The following is a 25,684-nucleotide window of genomic DNA, read 5'->3' on the forward strand; positions in this document are numbered from 1 at the left end:
ATGTTGCTAGCAAATGTGGGTTCAGAGGAGGGCGGCATCACAAATTCCGTCCAAGGGTGGAAGGTTATCCCAAAGGTCAACCACCGACGTGCCCACCGCGATGACAACGACGAACTGCAGGACGAAAAAACAGGTGCGTAAGAATTGGTTCTTCCGGTCATCATACTTCCATGCCCGCTGCTGCTTTGTTAATGCAACTAGTAGGCTAATTAGAGAACAAGAGCTGCTTGTTTTCTGCTGATATATTTCATTTGGCTGAATACAGATACGAAAATTTGCCCAAACGTTCCGGCTTAATCCTAAAATCAGCGACACAAAGTGGAATGGAATGTCCAGCAATGTTTAAACAGAAAAATTGGAAAATATAAATAATTAAACTCGTAGGGAATACGAGAAAGGCGATTTCTTTTCTCCATCAATGTTTTTCTTTCGCATTGTAAGATGGTGGTGGTGACGCTTAACTTTATGGATATCATCTCCAGAAGCGTATAACGAGTATTATATGCATGCATCCTAAAGTACTTTTTCCACACGCACGCCCACTCGCGTACATGCGTGCACACATCGTAGAACAAGACGGATCGCGCCGCAGGCTGGCGTCTCAGGACAGGGTAGTAAGGAGACGACTGAAGAAAAAACCATCGAAGAGTCTCGTTTTAATAAAAGCTGAACATGTATAAATAGTACGAACATAAGGCGGTGCCAATGGTGCTCGATCACTACCGTTATAAGGTGTTCCAGTCGGCGAGTTAATGGGAGTATACCACAGTTACGTCCATAATTATTAGGGTGAAGGTGCTAATAAATAAACCTACAAGCTGAGTTTAATTACCAAATTAGAAGTGAGTCTTGCGTATAAGTATGAAGCCTTCACAGTGTAGCATTTCTTCCCCAAAGGAACACCTAGAGCATATTTCAGAGCTACGCGGGATGTTTCATAATACGTAGTACATGGCTGCAGAACTACACCGTAAGTAGGTATAAATAGGCACGTAAAATAGTGGCAAAGCGCTTTTCCATGCCCAGGAACGAGTCACCCAACTGCATTTACTTGCCTAACCAGACGGCGTCAAAAAAGAAGCAGTGTTTTTTAGAGTGCTGCCATAAAAAAAAAATTAAACATAAATTGTATTTACCATTGGCAGCGGATGCATCGTGCAGCTTCTTCGCGTAGGTTTGGCTTTCAATTTAGGCGAACAGCGTCGCGTCTTCATCGCAAACCTCACAGGAGCTCCCACACGAAAGAACAGTGGCAACGTTCTTGATTACCATGATTATGATAATGATAATGATGATAGTGGTGGTTCTGGTGACGATGCCCTTAAAGGGTTCTATCTGCCTGCGTCATCCCCCTTGGCTATTCGCCTAAAGCGGGGTTGCTTTTGTAAGGGAATTACAAGCAATGACAAAATTATTTATAATATTATTGTAGCTAAGTGAATGAATGCAAGCGGAAAAGGATATAGTTTGCTTGGTCAGCCAGTCTGAATTATCAATAATAAAAACATGTGGAAAAAAAGGGCGCTGAAGAACAAATTAGGAATAATAATAATGACGAACCAATCGAATACGCAAATTAATTTCTTCACGACCATGCATGTACATATGCTGGAGAGATTATTCTGCTTCTTTGTGTCATCCCTGAAATGCATCACCCTTCTGACACAACCTAGTGCCAACCACACGCTATTTTTCACTCCGAAGCTGTTCGAGCTAAAGTTTGACTTCTTAAAGAAAACAAATGTTTATTGAAGCCGCAGTTACAGCGATATACGCAAAGCAGTCTGTCGGCGATCGGGCTCTGTCAAATTGCAGTACATGGTTTCACGCTATTTTTATAAATAGCTCACTATACGTATTAACATTTGCCGACTGCACGTGTTTTGTGTTGTGTGCCTAGACCTGCCATCTACGCTAGTGCATGGAGGACTCATGTAGCGCCCATGAAAGTCTACAGAATGTATGCAGCGTTTGCCGCTTGCAGAGCGGTGTACGTTTGTTGCACGAAGGGCAATTGAGGGATTGGATTATGTTCCGATTCTCGCAGTCCTTCTATCATTTCTTCTGGACGAGGAAGTAAACTGTAGAACGGAAAGAAGAGGCGTTAAACACCACTCTACGGTGTCTCGGTGTAAGCGCCTTTCGCTGGCTTCCTTTCATAGCATCGCTGCGTGGTTTTGTTGAGCCGAGCTAGTCGCAGCCCTGGCGCCGACTCCTAGAATGGAAGCAAAGGTCGCTTTTAGCGTTGCAGCCATAGTTTATTTAGTGTTGTAGCCATCGCTCTTCAACAATATGTTCTTGGACGCGGCTCCGTGTATCAGTGAGGATGTTATTTTCATACATGCTATTGAATTGTCTAAATAGGTGTAGAACAACGCCGATCGACAGCGGGTCGGTAACGACACTAAAAAATGGTACGTTCATCACACGCTTGCTACATTAGTCAAATGAGCAAAATAAGGCAGAATTACGCGAGAAAGGCTCACTTCTGTCGCATAACGCATAGCATACCACTTCAAGCAAAAAAAAAAATGCACACGCTCGAAAAGTATGCGTTTTATACAATCTTAAAAGGCCACTGAAACATTTTACTTGATGTCTGAGACAACATGCTGTAACGCGTAAGATGTCTTGCAATGGATATATAGCGGAAATAATTGTTTAAAAAGGCCTCCTATCTGCACTGTTTCTTAACCCAGCAGAGTTCGAATTCACACAGCTTTTCGTTCCTAAGTGCTTATGCCATTGTTGGACTGCCGTCACTAATAACATTTCGAGCATCAAAGGTGGCTTGATTTCGTTGTTACGAACAACTGTAGCGCGATAGAGGTTTGTGAATACGAGCCCAGTTTCTTTTAATAGGGGTGGCGCTAATAGCACTCCTCTGCCTAATGCCTACTGCTCGTTCCTTTCTTTTTCTTCTTTTCGAAGCGCGTTTATGGGAACTATTTAAGGCTGGCATTTGAAAAAAGTGCCCTTGTGCTAAAAGAAGGAGCAGGTACCGCACGGGCCGGGTGCATTCAAAGGGCACTGAAGCACCCATTGAGCATGGTCTGTAAACATTCCTGATCTAAACATTAATTGCTGCCGTGAACATGCAAGACAAAAATTATTCTACTGGATACAGCAGGGTGCCTACAATCTCGCATTATAAATTGCTTCCCCCCCTCCCCGCCCCTTACTTCAAGTCAGCCATAATGTTACAGCAAGCGATAAGCACGCATTATGCTATGTTCACACTACGGTCGTAACGCGCGTAATAGCTCTTTTGGCGTATCGAACGTAACGGCTGTAAAAAACGTTACGGCAGTTAAGCCGGCACCTTTGTTCACATTTACTGCTGCTTAAATTACGGCTTTTACAACAGGCCAATCAAATTTGGAGCTGCAGAATCGACGTCACCAGCGGTCCAATATGGCTCCTGCCAACATGCGAGCGCTGGCCGAGATCGAAGAAATTCACGCTCAAAACAAACTTATAGTCATGTATTCAATCGCCCAAAGACGACGAAGGCGACGCAGAAGGGTTTGGGTGCGGCAAGTATTTCTCGACATGGCCGCGGACGGCGATTTTCACAACCTTTTCGCCAAGCTCCGAGTTGGTGACGCTGCGATGTTTCATAACATCATGCGCATGTCGCCCCAGCAGTTCCGCTTCCTTGAAAACCTAATGAGACCACTCATCGAAGTTCGGAGCACGCATCTGCGGCCATAGATTTCCTCGGCGGATAAACCAGATGAAATGAAAACAGTCTCGCAAGGCGCACTGCAAAAATTTTCACGAACACAGCCAATCGTGCGCACGGAATGGCGGAATGGCACTTCCCGCGCCCGGAGCTGTCTGCAGACGGGAGGACGGAAGTGTCGTCACCGGTTGTTGAAAGCCAAAAGCTTATCGGTCATTGGCTGTGTCGCAACGGTCGTAACATAACAGTCGTAAATGTTGCCGACCCTTTAACACTCTCACCCACGATTTTTGCGAGAATTGCGCACGTTGGTACCTTTACGTTCGCAGTCTGAACTAGACGCATACGCTTGTTGCGCTTCCGCTTACGTATGTTACGAAAAATCGGCGCCTTACGAACGTAGTCTGAACATAGCATTACTCGCTAGGAAAAGCCCGTCCACGCATGCGCCCTGACAGGCACGTCTTCTGGAAAACAATATAACAGTGGTTGGTAATTGCAGTGAGTGGGGCATATATATGTTGTTTATCGCGCTTGTCACTCCACTATAGAACCAAACTTCAAAAAGAGACAGGTTCACATTAGAGGAATGAGACCAGCGTTATATTGTTCATGGAAATCTTGAATTGTACACTTTTCAAAAGGGGTTTAGTTATTTCATTAGAAAAAAGTATAGTGGTTTGTCCCGAAGTGTGATCAAATTGCAGCAATTTGCTTCTGTATATGTAACTGGAAGGCCCCAAAACGTTGACGAAATGCAGCAGACAAGACTGTTTCAACTGGGTAGCAGAAAGCGCCCTGGCGGTTACCAGAAGTCTAACAACGCTGGCTTGATTAGCCCTGCCAATGGCATTGCAGGCATCGTGAAGCTGTCGGTGTTAATGCCTTGTGAAATGTTACATTAGACTGACGTTTACTGCATAACCAAGGCATAAACACAACAACTCATCAAACACGGTTTTCGGGCGACCTACCGACGGGCGGACGAATTGGCTAGCCATAGACAGCATAGCTTTAAGAAATCATATTGTACATATTTTAGGTAATGTGTTACAAATTCGAATTGATCTAGTGTTGAAAAATTTACTTAAATTATGGCGTCTTACGTGCCAAAACCACTTTCTCATAATGAGGCACGCGTAGTGGGGGACTCCGGAAACGTGGACCACTTGTGGTTCTGTAACGTTCACCTAAAGCTAAGTACGTGTGTATTTTTCGCCCCCATCGAAATGTGGCCGCCGTGGCCGGGATTCAATCCCGCGACCCTGTGCTTTGCACCCCAACACCATAGCCACTAGACAACCGCGGCGGCTTGATCTAGTGTCCATCTTTGTAAAGCTTGCATGCGAACTTTTTCACTCATTGCCATATGCTATTATAGGCGCCCATGCTCTCAGCATAAGCTTTTCTTTTTCCGGAAGTAGGACACCCCGTCTCACTGTCGAGGGGCATTGTTGCCGAGGCCAACCACGACGCTTCGACACTTTACCACTTCCAATAACGTGGTGGGGCACGCATCGGCGATGACACAGCAAAGAAAATCGTTAGAAAAGAAAATTTAACCATAGTAAACACTCAAAAATGTAGTTTGCGAGACTTAGTCATGAGCACCAAATGAACTTTCTAGGGCACCTTATACACTTCGTCGTGTGACAGGCTTACTTACTGATGCAATACAAATTGAGCACTCGCTTCTTAAAGAAGTGTATGACACTCACGAATGAGACCAGATTCCCGCTAAATCTACACCGTCAATAAAATTTTGCTGCATCTCTCACTGCAGTTGGAGGAAACTGAGTTAAAACAGCATTTCACATTGTATGCGGTAATTTTGCCCATCTCCGTTCCCTAAATGGGCATGCGTCGAACCCTGCGTGCTCAGCCGGTGGACACCAAACACAGTGAAATGCCCGAGCGCTTTCTGTTTGCATGTCCAACGTTCCACGGTGAACGCTGTGTGCTGCTGGGCATTTTAGAGCAATTTTATCTTGCTGGAAATTGCGCATAATGACTTGGTCTTTCCAAAAAGTCGTACATCAGGAAACTCGATATGAGGTTCACAAAGCTCTGCTTTACGCCAGGGGAGTAAATTCTCATCTGTAGTGCTGGCACCCTGCTTATGATGAGACGTGCTCTGGTGGCACCTCATGCTTTCTTTTGAATTGGCACATTCTCTCTCCATTGTTTCGCTGGCCTTCAAATGGACAGGAGTAGTCTCTGGTGCTGCTAACTCTCGAGGGGATGAACTTCGTATGGGGCGCCGGGTGTATACGGGGGGGGGGGGGGGGGAATGGCGACGACCGCCTCTGCCAGTGCCAGGAGCCAGCAGTCTGCACGTACAGCAATGCTGCGCGATTTTTTTTTTTTAGTTCTACCATACCGATATTTACATGAAGAAAGGCGCATCGGTTGCCTGGCCAACACCGATAACACAGCTGCCAACGCAAATAGAGGTACTGTGAATGGTTAGGGCCTACAACAGGTTTAGAAACACGAGAAAACGGAAACAACGCTTATATACATGACAATGCAACATAAGCAAAAAAAAAATGCGAACCCGTTATATGGAAATCTGATTTATTTTCTGTTAGTCAGTCTAAATATGGATAAGTGAGAAGATTGGGACGCATCGTTTGGGCCAAGTTTGTACTCGGAGTATTAACTCGAAAATCCTTCAACAAATACCTAGGCGTCCACATAATCTCGTCACATTCCTGGCCGTTGCACATCGATAAGGTATTTAACAATACTAACCGCATGCTAGGTTATCTTCGCCGAAATTTTTCTTCTGCTTCTACGTCAGTAAAATTAATCTTATAGAAAACGCTTATTAGGAGTAAAATGGAGTAGTCCTCATCCATCTGGGACCCGTAACTTGAAACCTTTATTCAATTACTTAAACAAATCTAAAACAATAGCGCGCCCGTTTCATTTACAGCCAATTGTAGCCGCACATCAAGCGTAACTGTCATGAAACACTGTTTGTTACTTGCTCCACTCTCAGCCCGACGTTAGTGCTTTCGCCTTCCTTTATTTCATAAATTATATTTCCGCGATGCTTCCTGCGCGATAATCTTATATCACCTCCTATCTACATTTCCTCTCGTATTGATCATAGCCTTAAGGTTGCGAAAATTCAATACCACACCTAAACCTTTCACGAATCATTTATTTCTAGGACCTCTCAAGAATAGACCCACCTTCCCGGAGCAGCTGTCACAATCAGTTTCGTTCGGCCGTATCAGACATCATCACTCCGGTATACAATTAACTAATCAATTTTGCTGTAATAACTAACCGTGTTTGCTGCTTTGTTATTTACTTATGTATATGTTTCTTGCCCACTCCCCTCTGTAATACTTCGGTCTTGGGGGCACAGTAAAATCAATCAATAAAATCAGGGTGGTCAAACTAAATTTTGGACGGTGGACTTCCTTTCGTGTGCTCCTTTTAGGAGAAAATTAATACTTCGCTTACCTTTGCCTGAGTGTGATGTTTTATACATAGGAGAGCCGATAGTTGGGCTAGTTGATTGGAATGCATACTGAAAAAGTTTGCGCGGAGGCACCAGGGCAATGCCGAGAAAAAGGTTGTTGAGTTAGCACTCGTTCTTGTCTTTTCTCGGCATTGTCTTCTTGTCTCCGTGCAAATTTTTCATGATGTTTGATATTTTCACATGATTATTAATTAAAATATTCTACCGAAGAGTATGCATTTGGGCCGGTTGGTTCACTATTACGAGCAGAAGACAGCGCTAAACGACAGGATAAAGAGGAACGCAGCGCTGTGGTCTGTGTCTCTCTCCCTTCATCCTTTCGCTTAGCGCTGTTTTCTGCTCGTAATAGTCTAGCGGGTACATGAATAGATGAGTTAAGCCTCCTCGTTGAATGAGTATGGCGGATGGTGTAACCCAGCCCATTAGTTTTCGTTTTTTTTTTCTGCTTCTCCAAGTTGCTTTAGATTATTTTTTGTGAGCCATATAAACAAAGCTCTTGCTGTTTATGTAAGGAAATGTTGGCACTGAGACCACCAGGACTTTTTGGGATATAATGCTGAAATGGGCATGGGCAGGACATGTAATGAGGAGGGAAGATAACCGATGGTCATCAAGGGTTACGGACTGGATTCCAAGGGAAGAGAAGCATAGCAGAGGACGGCAGAAAGTTAGGTGGGCGGATGAGATTAAGAAGTTTGCAGGGACAACATGGCCACAATTAGTACATGACCGGGGTTGTTGGAGAAATATGGGAGAGGCCTTTGCCCTGCAGTGGGCGTAACCAGGCTGATGAGTATGATGACGATGAATGACTGACTGCGAAAAAGGGACATGGACAACAGAAGCAAACAAACGCAGCCCTGAATTCCAATACGCATTGGAGCGCATTGCTGGTATATTCTGTAATTTCCTTTGTTCATTATGGCAGACTACGTCAATAAACTAGCCTAGTCTGCCAACTGAGATCAATCGTTGCGCCTGTTAGGATTTGCAGTGATTTACCTATTAATTTATAGGCCTATATTGATAGTTATCACTTATTTATTTGGCCTACACCTGCATCCCGTCGTGATTGTGTAATATTTCAGATAGAAGAAGACGTAGGAGATGATTCAGATTCTTTGCCATAGAGTAATTCGTTGTATCGTAATATTGACCACGCTCTCTAAATGTAGAAGTAAAAAAATTAGTAGATTATTTTTTTGAAACTGCAATCATAAAGATACCTACTCAGCTGATTTATCACTTGACACGGGCCAAGCTGGACGAGAAAGACTACGAAGATTATTGTTGCGCGTGGATGCGTGCTAGCCCTGCCGTTTGATGAGCAGCATCAAACAAGCGTAGTCGAAGCAGTCTTCATTTGTTCCTAAATAACAACTTCGGATGGTTCGCAGAGGAAGAAGGGCTCGTGGAGGCAATCATGGAGACTTCCGCGGAGGCCGCCGCGGTAGAGGACGCCGCCATAGAGGGAACCAAGGGCCAGGCCGTGGGATCCTGCGGCATCGAAGAGCTGCGCGCGGTCGACCGCGTCAACGTGGAGGCCCCGGCAAACGCCAACCGCGAGGGCAGGGGATATTGCGCCCGGTCGGCAGGAGAGGCCAGGCAAAAAAGGAACGGCGTCTCACTAAGAAAGAGGCGGCTCGGGACGACATGAACTTCGTCCGCGAAGCAGAAAAGAGGTCCTCGGGTGCTATCGCGGACGCACTCGATCATGGCACAAGTAGCACTAGCGTAGATTACGACGAAGGTCTGCCACTCGAAGCAGAGGCGGAGCAAATGAGGCAAGAGGAAGAAGCATACGTGCTAAGGGAAGCGGAGGAGATGAGAGAGCAAGAGGAAGAAACCCGCCGGCTAAAGGTAAAAGAGGGGCAGGAGGACGGGAGGCGGCCAACTGAACAAGGGGTGAAGGAGCGGGAAGAGGAGGAAGCCCTCCGGCGGCGTAAAGGGTATCAGATACCGGAACAAGATGCGCAGCGGCGGTGGCGTGAAGAGCAAAACATGGACGGAGAGTACGCGCGGCGGCGACGCGAAGATCAACGGATGCCGGTAGAGGACACGCGCTGGCGGCGTGAAGAGCAAAATATAGAGGAAGAGGAATTCCGCCGGCGGCTTGAAGAGCGAAGGAAAGAAGAGGAGGCAATTCGTAGTCTTAAAGAAGAGCGAAAGCGTTTGGATGAAGAGAATGCCCTTCGAAAACTTGAACAAGAGCGAAAGTTGCGAGAGACACAAGATACCACGGCAAAGCCTCCATCCAAGGAGGAAGTCCCCCCGGTGATTCCAATGGCCGCTGAAACCCAGTTGCTTGGGCCCCTCACGCAGCAGATTAAAGCTGTCGTCGACGATATAGAGAAGATGGCTACCAAGCCTCTGAAGACGGAACGGCCTACTACGGTGGAAGCGAGTACGGAAACAGATGGCGGCACAATTGACCGGCGAGCTGAGCAAGTAGATACGCGAAACGACACAGACTTAACCCTGCGGCCGGTTGCTACCTACGTTGTCAAGAGGCCTCGGTCTGAGACGAGGTTGGAACGGCTGCTATCCTTCTTCGGTCTAGCTTCGCCTGAGCAACCAGACTCAGAAGTTATTGAGTATCAGTTTGTTGAACCTACAGCAATATGGTCACCCTCTGAGGACCGGCTAGATAGGCCGCTGCGCTACGGAGAAGGATATCACCGCCAGCGAAAGGGTGGAAAGAAAACTCACAGACAAGGCGCGTACGACGAATCGCCAGAAAGCAGCGATTCGGAGCTAAGCCCAGCTGAACTAGATGCAAAAGGTGAAGAGGACGACACCCGGAGACAACGGAAGAAACGAAGCGGCCGTAAGAAAAAATCAAAGCGAACTCAGCGTCGTGATTTTCGGCAAGATGGAAGATCATCCGGCAAAATGTATGATCCGCGTGAGCTTGCTCACACGTATCAGCTTGACAAGGCGAAAGCGAGCGCCGCTGACAGCGCTGGCGCAGCTGCTGAAAGAGTGCAGGGCATGGGTTACATTGAGGAAATAACTGAGGAAATGATGGAACCTGAACAAAATTTTTATGGACAGGCATTGGGACCCCGGCTACGAAAGACGCGGGTAGTAAGGCCTTTAAACAGATTATTTTCAGGGACCGTCTCACGGCAGATAGAACAACAGCCAAGTTGCATCAGGGTGTGGAAGACTCGACCGGAACCGATAATCGATGAGCTTTCAACACGCCCAGAAATTCGGATGCCTTTTGATCAGGCTGCCACCGAACGTACGAAGGATGGGGCTATGCAGCCTGAATTTACTGCACATGGCCATATCTTTCCGACAGTCAGCGGGGGAGCTCACAGACCGCAGGCAGTACCCATTCCACCACCCCTGTTTCAACGATGGTGGACGCCGCACATGTTACGCCCTCGGGACACACGCCAGCCATTTGTTGATGGTCTGGGATACTACACAGGAGCTGAGCAGGTACCCTATTGTCCTGCCCACTACAGTCCGCCAAGGCCAGCATGCGAGCAGCCTCTGTTCCAGCGTAGTCCACCACAAGATCGTCGCATACAGCTGCCTACCAGCAAGAGTGTGAGTTCGATGTGCACATGCGTGGTCAAGTGCGGAGATCACTGCATCGGCCTTGGGCGTAGGAAAAGTGATTTTATGGAGCCTTCGGAACCCAGTTTACTTTACTCAACAAGCCTAATTGGATACGAAAGTGACAGGCCATACTCCTTACACGCTGAAGGTTGGAGACGTGAAGACCTTGAGGCCAGAATAAGAGCAGAGGAGGAGGCGCGGCTTCTCAGAAGCAAACTGCGACTTCTGGAAGTGGAACGTGAAGAGGAAAAAGCCCATTTCGATGAACTGCGTGCAGAAGAGGAAGCCCTGCAGCTGGAAAGACAGTTACTGCAGAGTGAGCTGGACCGGCTGAATGAGCGCAGGCACGCGGATGTGGGGCGTCTGCGCCAAGATCAGGGTGCAGAGCAAATATCTCGAATTGAAGAGCGCTTACGGCTGTTGGAACAAGCACAGGACGTGGCCAGGAAGGGTTTCTCATGGACTCGAGATGGCGTCCCAGCCACGGTGCCGTTTGTTTTGCCGGGGCCCTATGCAGTGCCACCTTGTGGTTTCCCGGCTCAGCACGTGCCTACAGACACTTCATCTTGGTGGACACGCCATCGGGGTCGGCGTGCACATCGATGCTCAGGTGCTGGGAGTGAGCCTTCAGCCGGCTATCCCAAGTCCTTTGCTTGTAATTCCAATACCATTTCTGGAGACGCGAAGAATGGCTCGACCTCTCATAAACAAGATGAACAAGAGGCTCAAGAGAACAGGTCGTTTCTTGGAAGGTTGATGCCCTGCTTTTCCTCATCTTTATTGTGCGCCGAAACGCCAACAACAAAACACGTGTCATACAGACCGGAGCCGTCTGAGCAAAACTCGGAGACTGTCGTAGGAGCTGGGAAAGTTGCGATAGATTCTACGCTGAACGAGCAAGGAACAGGTGGGCAACCGGAAGACCAAGTAGCCAGCAAGGCAGAGAAGTCTCTTTATGACACAACTCCTGTACCTGAGAAGCCCATGATCATGGTGCTACTAGAATCTGACATTCCTGATGTCGTATTCGTAAAGCATAGGAAGTCTATATCACCTGAAGCGATGCGTGACAGGATGGACCTGCCAAGCCACAACGCCATTTCGACAGAGATTGACAGTTTGATCTCCGAGCTCTCAGATACTGATAATGATACTCTGAAGCCGGCGCAACCAAATGTGAAGTCGAAAAATACGCGAGAAAGCGGTAAAAAGCATGGGGAAGATAGCACCTCGGCTACCTTTAGCGATGCAAGCAATGCCTCCAAAGCGCAGTCTGTGGAGTCCAAGAGGGGGCCCAGTAAGAGAGTCAGCAGTTTGTCTAAACCGAATAAAGGGTGGAGCTGGAGCACGGCAAGCAGCCGCTTATTGGGCGTACTGAAGCCAACAAGCTCAAACACGCATCCTGAACGCAAGACGCAACGTGTGGCACCAGTTCCTTCCATCGCGCCAAGGAAACCAAAAGCAGCAGCTCCCAAAAAGCCACCTGATGAGCTGTTTGAGGAGGAAAGCGTCATTGAGGAACCATACACAACCGAGGACTTCATAAACCAGATGACAGGAGAAAGTGCTGAAAAAATAAGAGCGGCGACTTCCTCAAGGACCGCTGAGCTTGGAAGCTCACGAGTGTATGACTCGGTCAAAGACACGACAAAATCAATGACTACTGGCTCCAAGGACGCGCTGCCCGCAAGGCTTCCAAAGGCACCACCTGTTGCGGCAAGAACTAAAATGCTGAAAGGTGTGACGAAGCCTGCGACTGGTAAGGATGACAAGGACGAGTCGCCGCCAGTGGAAGAGTCAGTGCAGGAGCAGCGTTTACAACTGCCGGAACCGGTTCCTGATCTGAGCGATAAAGATGAACAGTCAGCGGAGTCGGCTTCAGAAGTTAACATCAATATTCCCGAAAAGCCATTCTCTAGGATGAAAAGCACGCCTGACTTTGACACCAAGACTTTTTCTGCTGACCACCGAGGCAGCGCTCTTGTTTGTGAAGTGGTGATTCCTTGTGCCGAGGAAGCCACTGCCGAAAAAGAAATGTTTGAAATTGCGGAAACGCCTCAAGACTTTCTTCCTGAACGCAGTTTTGTGTCACTGGTGAGCTTGCTTACGCTCCTGTGGATAACTATAGTACTAAGCACCACCACATTCCTGGGCCCCAAACTAACCGCGCATGTACAAACAGAGACCATCGCAGTAACTCCTCAACCATCAGTTCTGAGCTATAATCGGAATAGAACTTCGCTCAGTAAAACGACTCACGTGCCTAGCTTTTTTATCTGCGATAGTGACTACTGCGCGAAGGAAGGAACTTTTCTGAAGAGCGTGCTGAGCGAAGCAGACTATCCCTGCGAGGATTTTTATGAACACGTTTGCCAGCGCTGGGCACAGAAGCGAAGTGCACAAGTGACCCGAGGAGGGACATTATCTGAAGATGTGTTCCTTGAAGACCACATGGAGCGCAGCGTACTTTCAGTCTTCAATCAGAACGCAGCGAAAGTTCAGCCGGCGGTGGAATTTATAAGAACATGCCAAAATAGCGCAGCTTCAGCGTCTGTTGATCAAATGCGAGAAGTTTTCACGCATTGGCGAATTCGAGAGTGGCCAGTTCGCACCTTTGAAGAGCGCCACCATGAAGATGCATTATTTTTCGCGGGGGAACTGTTGCGCGACATCGGCTTAGCAGTATTTGCAGATATATACATAGCAGTGGACCCTGTCAACGCGCAAAGAGGCGTAACAACTCTTAAGCCTCCAGAGCCTCTTCCCTTCCCGCGTGACACGCAGTCTGATCTTGTCTATCGTGCGGTCAAAGAGACTCTGCGTGCATTTAATATCAACGACGCGAAGCACGTGGAGCGCCTGGCAGATGAAATAATGGTGGTATTTGATTGGCTCGAGCGCCTTGCTGTATACAACGAGAACGCTACCATGTTGAAAGACTGCGAGCTTAACAATGACCTCTTTAGGCTACTGAGCTCTGCTGGGAACTTCGAACCAAAAAGAGCGAGACCAATGGAGTGCAATGGAGTCACATACGTTCTCCTGCTTTCTGCGGACTATTTTAGGAATCTGCCAGAGGAACTCCGGAAGGTTGAAGCAAACGCCCTTCTCAACCACCTAGGGTTCCGCGCTGTGGTTCGGCTGGCTGCATTTATGCCAGAGTCATTGCGTGTGCTCCGTGAGCTGTCTTACCTCGAGGCAACAGGCCGATCTGAGGTTCCCGATACCGACAGCTTGTGCCTTCGAGTTATGGAGCTCGTCATACCTTTCTGCGTCGTCAAGGCTGCGGCACTGCCCCTGATACAGGCGGGCACCGCTCTGTGGCAGCGGCGGTGGCTGTCTGATCTGGAGGTCACTTTCCTTCACGGGTTGCCTCGTGTCTCATGGCTTGACGAACGGGCCCTGTTCGCGCTTGCCTTCCGACTGCGGCGAATACGCGTGCAGCCTCCCTTTTCCTTCGACAAGGTCCGAGAAGAGGTGGCGTGTGTCCCGGCAGACTTGACCATTGGCAACTCGCTGGCAGATATCGTCCGCCTCTTTCGAAAAATGCGGACTCGGCGGACATTTCGCGATCTTCGCTTTGGTCCCGGCTGGCACCCGCTGTCTCCATTAACCATGTGGCCCGACTTCGATGCTACCTTACGCCGCATTCGCATTCCTCAAGGTTTGCTTAACGACTCGATACCCGCCAACAGCAGCATCTTTGCTTTCCACCTTTCCCGAGTGGCTGTCCGGTTTTACGCCTCCATGGTCCCTCTTCTCTACACGAGCTACGAGTGGGACCGCGAAGCTGCGCTGGACTTGGGCCGCGAATCCAAGCGCCTCCTCGAGGGCGTCAGGCGCTGTCTGGAAGACGACTGGCGATCGCTCTCCGATCAGGACACAATGGACCTGCCGTTTCACTATGGCTTACTGGATCATCGAGCCTGGTGGCTGCGTCGATGGCTGCTCGAACAGACGCTGGCGATCGAACTAGCATTGCACGCTTTCCGTGAACTTCTGCATAAGCGCCGCATCTGGAAGCTGCAGTATCGCTTCGTCACCCTGCCTGACTATACTTCGACGCAGCTGTTCTTCATGTATTACGCCCTTGACCATTGCCAGCGGGACTACGACGGGTTTGAGCGAAGGCAGCTACTTCAGCGAAAACGTCCGCCGCCGAAAATGAGGGTCAACCTGCCACTGCGTCACATCGGGGCCTTTGCTGACGCTTTCGGTTGCAGACCTGGTGACCAAATGAGAGCTGACCAACCGTGCATGACGTTCCGCTCTTGAAGGTGTACACGTTGAGCGTTTTGCTAAGGTTTCGAGCTGTTGCCGTGCAAAATATAGGAAATTCGGATTAGGCTACATGTTGACAGTTGTAGTCCATTAGTTGTATTACAGTTGTAATACATCTAGGTTCTGCGAAGTTTTTGCTTGGAGTGAGCAGTACATTTGTAGATAATATTGAAAATTCGAGCTTTTTACTGTGGTAAGTTCTCCTGGACATTTAACTCCTTTCATTCAATCTGTGCTTGTCCTACGACGGTGTTGCTACCAAACATCAATGACTATCTTTGGTCCCCGCCCACATACCGATATAACTACATGAACAGCGCGTTTTCTTTACTTGGAAAGAACGTTTTAGCTTGAATGTTGAAATTAACGGTGTGTAATAAAACATAGTAAGACGTGCGATATTCATAAAATGCATTGGCAATTGAGGCAGCTATGATGATTTAGTCTTGAGTGATGTTCTCGAGGTTTGTAAGCTCATGTGTTTAAGCACTTATTCGCGCTTATTTATACAGTAGAAAACATTTATTCTAAGTAACCTCCTTGTCTTTCCGTTTATTTCTCTTCTTCCTTGTTTGTTCTAGTTACACTGTTGTCATGTTTTCATTTTGTGCTCAATATCGCAAAAAAAACGTGCTCATTGCTACATGGTAATTCTTGCCTTGGTTTGTAGGCCTAGCGAAAATCGAACGTGAATCTTTAAGCAACAGGCCTTGTTCCGATTTCACTTTGTATATGCATGCACGGTGTTTGCCATGTCCGTTACCGCAACCTTTTTGTCTTAATTTTTTTTTGCAACATAAGCCCCCTAAACAGGCTTATGTTTTGTCGAGGAACTCGCCTGCGTTAAGGATGGGCTTGTGTAGGACAAGTACTCAGAGTGATGAGGTGTTGTTCGAGGGCACAGTAAGTAGTCAGACATTATTCGAAGGAATATTTAGCCCTGACAGTCGTAGCTTTAGTGTTGCCTGTTAACGCAGGGTGACTTTAAAAGGCTCCGGAATACTTGTAACGGTGCGAAAGTTACAGTCGGCACAAGCTTTAAAAAATAAAAAAAAGCAAAATCACTTTTGCTTTTTCTCCTGCTTTGAACTAATTGCGACTGCGGCCGTTACCTTTACAACAGATAACGCCAGTCATTTTTGTCAAATGGTAGGACGGTATTGGCGGAAACCGCGGGAAGAAACTACAGTTTTAAAAAAACTCGATGCTCTTCAACTCTGTGAGGAACGATGACCAGTGAAGCTGTGTATGTAGGCCCCTTCGGGATCGGCCCACGTACGGGGAGTGCTTTAAGCCTACTTCACGTCCGCTTCAGGTCGGGCCGGGCCAGTATGGAAATATCTTCGGGATACGCCCACATATGGGGAGTGCTTAATGCCTGCTTTACCTCCGCCGCGTTCCACTATCTTCGGTATCGGCCCACGTATGGGAAGCGCTTAACGCCTGCTTCACCTCCGGCGTGGGTCCTCCCGACATTTACTATCTTCGGGATTGCCCATGTATGGGGAGCGCATAGCGCATGCTTTACCTCCGCCGCGGGCTGGCCCGGTACTGCACTACCTTCATTCAAGTCCAGTGTTCAAGTCCAGTGTTGCCCTTGTTCTGTTGGAGATTATCTTAGTGAATATTTTCTATAATACTGGAAGTAAACCAATGAACCTAAATTTTTTTCGATGTTTTAATGACTCCTATTTTGTGGATTAGTACAATGTTGGCATTGTTGCAGTTCTCTGAGGCCCTTGAAGTCGATAGACAGTTGGTGTAAAGGGCCGCCAGTTTTTCAAGCATTACGTCTCCTCCATCTTTGATGAAATCGGCTGTTATTCCATCTTCTCCTGCCGCTTTTCCCCGTTTCATGTCTCGCAAGATCCTTACAACTTCATCGCTAGGCTTAGAAGGAGCCTCTGTAACCTGTTCATTACTACCTCGAATTAAGGTCTTGTGGCTTCTCTGGGTACGAGGAAAGAATATGAGGAATTAAGTCGTTTATTGAAAATATTAATGCAGTAAGATGAAAGGAAATGAAAGTGAACGAGAAAACAAAGCACATAATGTGGGAGTTTCCGTTGATGCAAAGCTGCATTCGTAAAATTTTATTTGCCATTTTCCTATTTCTTATATCTTAAATAAATGAACAGTTTTTTTCCCTTATGTTGCTTGTGCTTCAGTGTCTGTTGGCTGTATAACAATTTGCCATGCATTACTTTGCGCATCAAACAAATCCCAGTGGTGAAAATTCATCCTGAGTCCTCCACGGTGGTGTCGTGCGAAGTCCATCTTATTTTTTTATTATCGCGTTAGAGCTATAGTCAACATTTTCTGGAAAAAAAAATATCTTGGGAATTCGACTTCAGCTTCTGTGGCGTTACTTTCAATATTTTCAAATATGAATTTGATTTTGCTTGTCTTTATCTTCAAGCGATATTTTACATCTTGGCATTCTGTTTTTCCAAAAGAAAATACAGAATTCATCCTTCTTTGCGCAGCGCACATCTCGCACAAGATATCGTTACACAAGGCAGAAGCTCTCAGTTAAGGATGATTGTATGAATATGTGCTGTTGCCGTCTGTTTTCGAGTCAGAGCAATGTTTAGTAGATTTGTTGTAAAATTTTGGATTATTTTATAATATGGGTGCCATGGTACATTCGTGGAAGCGAGCTTCGTAGTTTAGCTTGGATAGTCGTTATCGCAAAAAAAAAAAGATATAGAAGAAAACAACAGGATTATGGCCAATCCCCTACAGTGGGTATGCGCCATCGTAAAGGGAAATCCAATCCTGTCCAATCTACGCGCCTTTGTTAGCGAGCAAACAAGATTTCCTGAAAAAGATGACCACAATTACGCTGAGAAGCTTCTCGTCGGGGCGCAAGGTAAGAAGGAAATATCTTTCGCCAGATTATAATTTTGTGAATATTATTAGCAGTATAAGCGGTAATTGCTGGCCGAGAATCAATTATTCTTTAGTCAAAGTTGATGCTGTGATGAGCAGGAGTGATGTGTTTGGTGAAAGCGTCGAAGCTATTTCAAGGTTGTATTAATAGGCACTTCCATTAGTGCATAACGCAGCTTAACGCTTCACTTTCTCACATGTGGGTTCTAGTAAAGCGACTATAGAAAGCGCACTCAGTAATGCATATAAGCAAGAAAGAAGCACGAAAATTATTGGATGGAGTTGGCGGCTAAAACAGCTCGCTGTAAAGGTGACTGCCATTATCTTACGCCACGCAATTTGGTGATATATTACGCTTATATAACTGGGCTTTGAAATTTTATTAACATATGCTTCCTGCGTAATTACATTACATTGAAAATCTTAGCCTGAAGCAGTCTGTTATCAATTCACAGGTAACCGCGTCAAATCTATATATTTTGCAGCCTTCAAAGAGGACGTACGACGTAGCGAGCAGGAGAGACGGAAAACGGTTCAAGATATGGCCAGAGGTTCATAAGGTACAGATGCTAAACATTTTCACACTCTACGGGGTTGATCTAGTGCCCCAATGATAATTGTCATAGATGTTGGACTTAATTGCATCGTACACCAATTGCTTTATTAACACATTGCACTCGCTACCTTCCTGTCGGGAACGCAATGTCACGTTCATGCGTGCGTTGTGGCCTGAAAGTACCGAGAGTGGAGCATTAAAGATAGATGCCAAATATAGTTGATGAACACGATAAGCAGCAAGGGCGCAAATTTTATGCGAAGCATATTACTAGAGCTCAACCGAGCTCCTCAGGCGCGGCGGTGTCGCCTTCAATACCACGTGACACCGTGACGTCACGACAGAGTAGAAACGGGGCTCCAACTCGCGCCGTCGCTCGCGGCGTCGTCCCCCCGCATCGGACGCGGTGAGCGTCGAGCAACGCAGCATTCGGCATGACAACGAAATGTGCGCCTGAGCAAGCGCCGCACGCCTGAGCCGACGCCGACGACACCGGCTTTTCTGCGACACGAGCTCCTTAATGCTGTCGCGTTCAAATAAAGGCTAGTATGCTTCGCATCCTGGGCGTAACCTTACCTAAGCCACAGCCATTTTTTTTTTCTTAGAGTGCGTGCTCCCGCCGTGTTTCCATCTGTTTTGGGTATCGCGGATCTCAAGGTGCTGCAGTGACTTGGCTGCTCTTGCGTTTTGTCCTTGAACTAAACGCGGACAAATTTTCTTCTGAAACAAACCGCTAATTTCACAATAAGGCTTGTGCAAACTTTTAAATGAAAAGTTTTGACAATGTTTCACAAGCTGTAAACCAATACCGTCTGTTTGATTTAGTCCTGACCGTAGTTTTAGAACATTGCCTGGGCCAGATACCACTCTTTCATTTCATTTACTCGAACAGGCACATATTACTTGCAATGCATTGTATAAGTAATCGAAGTACCTAATGGACTGAACTAAAAGGCTACGGAGGCTCATGAGCAATTCTTGTGGTGTGTAAATAAGAGAGCATAACCTGTCGCTGAGTGTGTCGCTGAGTTATGTCTAGAGTTTCGTATTGCTTCGAAATGTTGCTGCGTTTAGTGCTGCTCAATTAGGTTTCCGAGTGTGCTGTTGCTACTTACGATGTCGCAACAACGCAAGACGACGAACCGACCACATTACGATCTCTAAGCTGAGTTTTATTTGCAGAGTTCTCTTTAAAGCACTGCTTCACGCACATTACGTTGAATGTTCACTCTCGATGAGAACGCCCCTTTTCAGCGCGATGACCCCGCTCTACCGAGTGATGAACGTACTTTTTCGAGTGGCACCATGGTGTGGCACTTCATCGGGTTTGTAGGCGAACTTCCGCTTATACTCCGGGTGGATGTCGCCGTCATCGTCCGTTTGGTACCTGAAGCGCGTTGCATCGTATTCGTCGTCCATGGGCCCCGACGATCGCATCTATGGCTACCCGACAACGCGAAAGGCAGAGCGAGTGACTGCAGCTCGCCATGCTCGCTCCATCGCCGCTCGCTCTGCCATCTAGTGAATCACCCGCCAGACAGAGGCCAAGCACGCGCATAGGTTTTTCTGCACAGGATTTTCTGTACAGGATTTTCTGCCACGGCTTTCCGATGACATCGGGGTCACACAATGAGCCAAGTAATGCTCTCGAATTAAAACGGCCTACTAATAAATTTTTGGAATAGTAATTTGGTAGCACATAATATAATTGATGAAGGAAAGGCAGCGAGTTCTCACAAAACGTCCACCTGGATGGAGTTTCGAAACTAGCACCGGTATTTAGATAAACTCCGTCACGTTTCAGTAAAAGCGCATTCTTGCGTTAATTACTTTTTTAACAAAACGTCTAGTTACGTATTGGAAGACAAATTTATCTGAAACACCAGTACATCTGTCGCGCCGATTTGGAAGTGCATATCTGGAAACTGATGCCTGCCTAAGAATTTATTCAACATGAAAACGTCTTGTGAACTTGCTGTCTACAAGTCGCAAACAACCGTATGCATCTTAAAATATCTAATTAAACAGGTAGTGAATGTTTAGTTCGCGAATTAGCGTTTTCTTTCTCGTGCGAGTAATGTCTGCCTGTTCGGATAACTTAGTCGAAGAAGAATTATGATATCTGCCACATTCGATTTCTACAGTTTCTCTTCATATAAAAAACACCTATAGCTATACATAGTGTTCGTCCACTTTAGGCACTCTGACATGGTGTGACTTACGATATCGCTTTTCAGTTAGCAGTCACGCTTCTATAAACTTCGTGCTTAAGACTGTCGTGTGACATTTATTTTCGGCATTAGGAACAATAATGCCCTATATAAATATTTTTGATGCACCACAGCGTAGAGGTAAGCTTTATGTCTAAAATGTAACTAGATTTATTTACCACTACTTCACCGGTTTCCCTAAGAAGAGCGCTTCTGGAATCTACCTCCCCTATACGAAAAGTAATATCGAAGTTCGCGCCCAACTAAAGCTCCCTATTGCTCAAAGTCTTCGACAACCACGTCGTCGTGTAACTTCAGGTCTTGAGCACGTAAATTACATATAATAAATTGCGCACGAGCCCCCAGAAAAGATTGTCAAAGGTCAGTGGTAGTTTGTGCCACCGTAAGCGGTCACAGACGCTGAGCCTAATGCGCGCGTGGGCAGCTGCTGAAGTTTAATCAAAGCTGAACGATGCTGGCACGAGCGAAGCTGGCGTTACGTCATAGCCCGTATGTGCTGGAACTGCGCAGAGATATAATTCAATTCAATTTGTTTCAATTTTCATTTCAGTGAGAGCGGCGAGTCGGAACTAAACGCTAAGGAAACAGCTTGAATTGATTTTGGTCATAATAAAGCAGGTAACACTTTCACGTACTATATGCATACGCGCACACCTTGCATAAATAAAAAAATTGTAAATAAATAACATATCCATGCATATGAACACATATACCCGCGCAAATATGCAAAACAAACACATTCAAACATATGTATATGCCGGTACTTCATAAACATACGTATAAAAAAGATGGTAAACTGGTAAACAGATAAATATTTACATCGTTGCTTTATTATTGACGTCAATCAACTATGGAATAGCCTTATATACTATACATAGTATACAGCCAACGCGAACGGTGATTGTTAAAGCAAGTGCCGTTAGCTCATTTATGATACTAAATCGCGTAGAGCATCCAAGCATCTAGTGCAATCAGCGTCGAATGAAACGTGAGCAGCGGAGCTCGTGGCCAAAGCATTAGTGAAGGTATAGCGTGCGCCGTCCAGTGATGACCAGTGACAGGCGCGCACATCCGGTTTGGCCGCACTGCGCTCGTGTGGGAGTCGAACAGCCAAACGCGCTCGGCACGCCCGCGCCGGCCTCCGTCGCGACTACCAGCGATAACGCGCTGCGCAGGTTTGTCGATCGAAAGAATGGATGTGGCTCACGAGGGGTAAACCGCATGAGAGAATCTATCTGTAATGATGATGGTGCAAACTGTACCACGCGCACCGCTGTTTGCGCTTCACTTGACGCCAATAGCACTTATGGTTTCCGTGAACTGTGCGACCATACTCCCCATAAACAGCAATATTCTAGCTTCTGTTTTCGTTTCTCTTTTCTCCCTTTCAAACATAAGAACCATGGCCCGCATTCCTAAACGTACGCCTTCCGCGATAGTCACGTTCAATAAATCAAGCCGCTGCTTCCCCGTGACATCAGCGTGCGCTACCAACACCCGCTGTCGAACGCTTCACATCGCATGAGAGAGCGCACCGTGCAAGTGCAGAGCGGTTCGAGTGTGTTGTTTTCGAGTGTAGTGGTCGCAACACGGGTTCTGCGCACTGACCGCGGTTGATTGCGGCCGCTTTAGGTAAAATAAATTGGATAAGAAAGTGTGAAATGTTTCATTTTAACTGAATCAATAACTATCGCCGCGAAACAATACGTGTAAGACGTCACAAAAAAGACTACAATAAACTACCACCTATCTTATCTTTACTACGCACCACCACCAACCGACCGCCAAAAGACGCCTATGACGTGTTCGTTTATTCAATATACGTCGAGAGTACCCATCGACACCATGACGTTAAAATGACGTAGGCCGGAAATGCTAGAGAGCGTTCTTTATTTTCCGTATTTCCTCAAACCGCCAATCAGCATGCGCCTTTGGTGGAGGCGTGGCCAAGGCGAGAGTTTCGCGGAAGGCCTATGTTTCAGAATACGGGCCCAGATGAGAAGCGAAATTATCTCACTAGAGGGATATCGCTTAGTGCGGCCTAACCAGATGTGCGCGCCCGTCACTGGTGATGGCTGGACGGCGCGCTCATTAATACCTTCACTAATGCTCGGGCCACGCGCTCCTTTGTTATGATTTCATTTGACGATGACAGTACATAGCATATTGCACGTCTGTAATTTCAACCACTTTCAAAGACACTTGTGCCTAATAAATGGAAGAAGAGGAATTCAGGTGGTCTGACCACCACCAATGCACGCAGTGGCGCCACTGCGACGCGCACCACTGCTCCGCACCACTCCTCGCCTCGTCAGGTGCTAATCTCACACCATATCCCGTCGCCCTCTCCCGTGCCTCCTCTCCCACTGCTATTCGGCTAGCTAAACAACCACGAAACTCCGCGGAAGAAACTTAGAAAGCTGTCGCCTTAACAAGTGCAGAATTTCACGTCGCAGAAGCGTTCCGTCGCCCTGGAGGATCTGTCGGCGTCTCCTTCACCGCACACCACCCCATTGCTCGACTCTCCAGAGGCAAAAGACGTGGACCGCGGTTTTCGTCGCCGCTGGCAGCACTTGGAACGTGGTGACTTCGACGACGAGGACGAGCGCGTGTCCGAAGCCCACTGGGCTATCGTGGCTGCCGTCGTGTCCTCCACGAGCATCGTCATTGCCTTCTTCGTGTTCGTCGCGCTTGCGTTCCATGCTCGCGCCGACGTGGTCGCAGTCAGGCACCGCGCCAGCAGGCCGCAAGAATTCGCCAGCCCTGTGCTCGCACAGCTCATCGCCTATGGCGAGAACGTCACTGTGCCTGCGGCACCTGCTAAATCCTACAGGTCAGTGACCAGTTGCCGGTTATGACGAACTTATGCGTTTTGTGTTACGATGAATATCGAACCAAAGGGACTGCGTGAATGTTATCAACGTAAGATTTGGTATTGTCACGTAGCAGTGACAGTGAATAAGTGATTGACGTACCTAACGTTCATTGGCGAAGTTGTGCCCGCAAAAACAGGCTACACTCAAAGCACAGCGATAGCAGCGAACATGGCCGGCGATCGTCGAAATCTGATCTGCCGGTCAAAGGCATTGGCTTTTATACATGAGCCATCGAAGGTTTCAGAGTAATTGCTGACACCCGCGTGTCTTCCAGAAAGTTCTACACAATACCCATCGTACATGCAATCAGATTACATAAGCTTCAGTTAGAACAGACACCACATAGAACCATCTTTAACATTCGAGAAACTTCCAATACGTGCGGGCTCGTTCCGCGTTGAGCGATAACATTTGTTAGACGGCGAAAAGCGGTCACCCTAAAAAAAAAAACATAAACATGTATACGTGCCAGTATTTAGTTTTTATCGTTTCCGCGTAAAACTGCAAAACACCGCTGTAAAGATCGGTGTGTGTCTCTACATTCCACTTTATCATACGTCGAACGGTTTGATGGTAGAGACTATATTGACAACTTGATGCGATCTATATCCCGAAACAGGGGCGTGAATTTAACCTGCTCTCCTAGCACAGCGCTTTCAAACCGTGGTATAATTTTATTTTTGTTTATTTATTCAGCATTGATTTAGACACAGTGAAGCTTGTCGTGGATGGCAAGGCTAAAGGCAGAACATTGCCTCACTAAGGCCCTGTCAACCATACATTGCTCAACGGTAAGTTAGCATGTCATAAAATATAGTATACACACATAGCAACAGCACGGATTGCACATACATAATTAGGGGTATCGATGCTTTCGTCAGGCTTGTCAGTTCCAGTAACGTACGCTCCTTATGGGCTGATTTGGGAAGCGAGAGCTGTCTTTTTGATGGTGCGTATGCTTTTGTTTTTCTTGTGTCTTGTAGTCGTTTTCACTGAATCACCGTGGTACCTCAGGCGCTTTTCAGTTTCACCGACGAGAGTGAGGCCATGAATTTGATACCTGCTAGGCGACGGTCGCATTCCGATGACAGCTTTGTGCTAAAATTCTCGTCTAGCTAGGTTCAGAATGGCTAACGCAATACGCAAAATTATATAAAATGTAAATTATTGCACGGTTTCACAACCGCTCTTGTATCGGTCCGCGTGTTTATTGTCTTTTTTGAGCTAAGTCTATCGCTGTTTCCCTCATGAAAGCTGAATCTTCTGGCTTCATCCCCTTTTGGTGCAGGCCACAAATGTCCTCTAAATTGATGGCCATGGGGGATGCAGATGTGCAGTGTTCAGCAGAGGCAGTGACGACCAGGGCAGCAGCGGTAGCAGCAATAATCACGGGGTCTTCCGCACAAGCTGCGAGTTCAAATGTTTCGCGAAAGGACTGCAACCCACCTGAATGCGGTTGAAGTGACATGGCAGGGCCCAGTATATTCGCAGAAAATGTTTCTGTTGAATACACTGGGTTGAAAACTTCTGTTGAAACCGTGCTACGTGAACCTTTGCTGGAGCTGTTGAACAATCGGTTACCGCCAGCCTTGCCATTCTTTTTAACATTTGAATATTTCGTTGATGGCTAGGCTCGTTCTTTCTGATGTGCTCTTGTACCATGCATTGCAAAAAATTATTGGGGTTAAATGTATTTCGAGTATACGTGGTTGACGTATACGAAGAGGTTTGAAATTTTTTATAATTCACATCATTCTAGATTTATTTTTCCGGTGTCAACACACATTTGCACCATTTTTTCAGTAAATATATATGGGAATCCAAATAAACCTAATGTTGGGCCCAAGTAATAGCTTGCCTAGACATTAGTGCATAAGAATAATAGATATCCACGCTCTTTTGTTTAACGCTCGTGAGAATATACCTTGCATTCGTGTGTTTATGCTGCTATATCTCTTGCTTTATTCGAAAAGATTGTTCATTATTCCCTTTGGAAGTCTAGAGGCTTCAAATAATGGCTGCGAAATCGTAGGATGATCTTACCTCAACTCGTTTACACTCTGAAGCTCCTTGCAATATCTGGAGCCTGCCGTT

At 46.8% G+C, this 25,684-nt stretch overlaps 1 protein-coding gene across 3 annotated transcripts; it reads left to right on the forward strand.

Moving 5' to 3' along the window:
- Positions 1-25,338, forward strand: LOC135909794 (uncharacterized). Of its 3 annotated transcripts, none has more exons than XM_065441857.2 (4): positions 17,774-17,907; positions 18,413-18,487; positions 23,156-23,547; positions 24,879-25,338. In XM_065441857.2, the coding sequence occupies exons 1-4, from the start codon at positions 17,866-17,868 to the stop codon at positions 25,048-25,050; spliced, it is 681 nt and encodes a 226-aa protein (XP_065297929.1). In that variant the 5' UTR covers positions 17,774-17,865; the 3' UTR covers positions 25,051-25,338. The 3 variants fall into 3 exon arrangements, with proteins under 3 accessions (XP_070394264.1, XP_065297929.1, XP_065297930.1); XM_065441858.2 differs by having other exon boundaries at positions 23,171-23,547; XM_070538163.1 differs by lacking the exons at positions 17,774-17,907; positions 18,413-18,487 and adding an exon at positions 1-133 and having other exon boundaries at positions 23,244-23,547.
- The last annotated feature ends 346 nt before the right edge of the window (positions 25,339-25,684 follow it).

This window comes from Dermacentor albipictus, chromosome 4, assembly GCF_038994185.2.
Source record: "Dermacentor albipictus isolate Rhodes 1998 colony chromosome 4, USDA_Dalb.pri_finalv2, whole genome shotgun sequence".
Taxonomy (NCBI): domain Eukaryota; kingdom Metazoa; phylum Arthropoda; class Arachnida; order Ixodida; family Ixodidae; genus Dermacentor; species Dermacentor albipictus.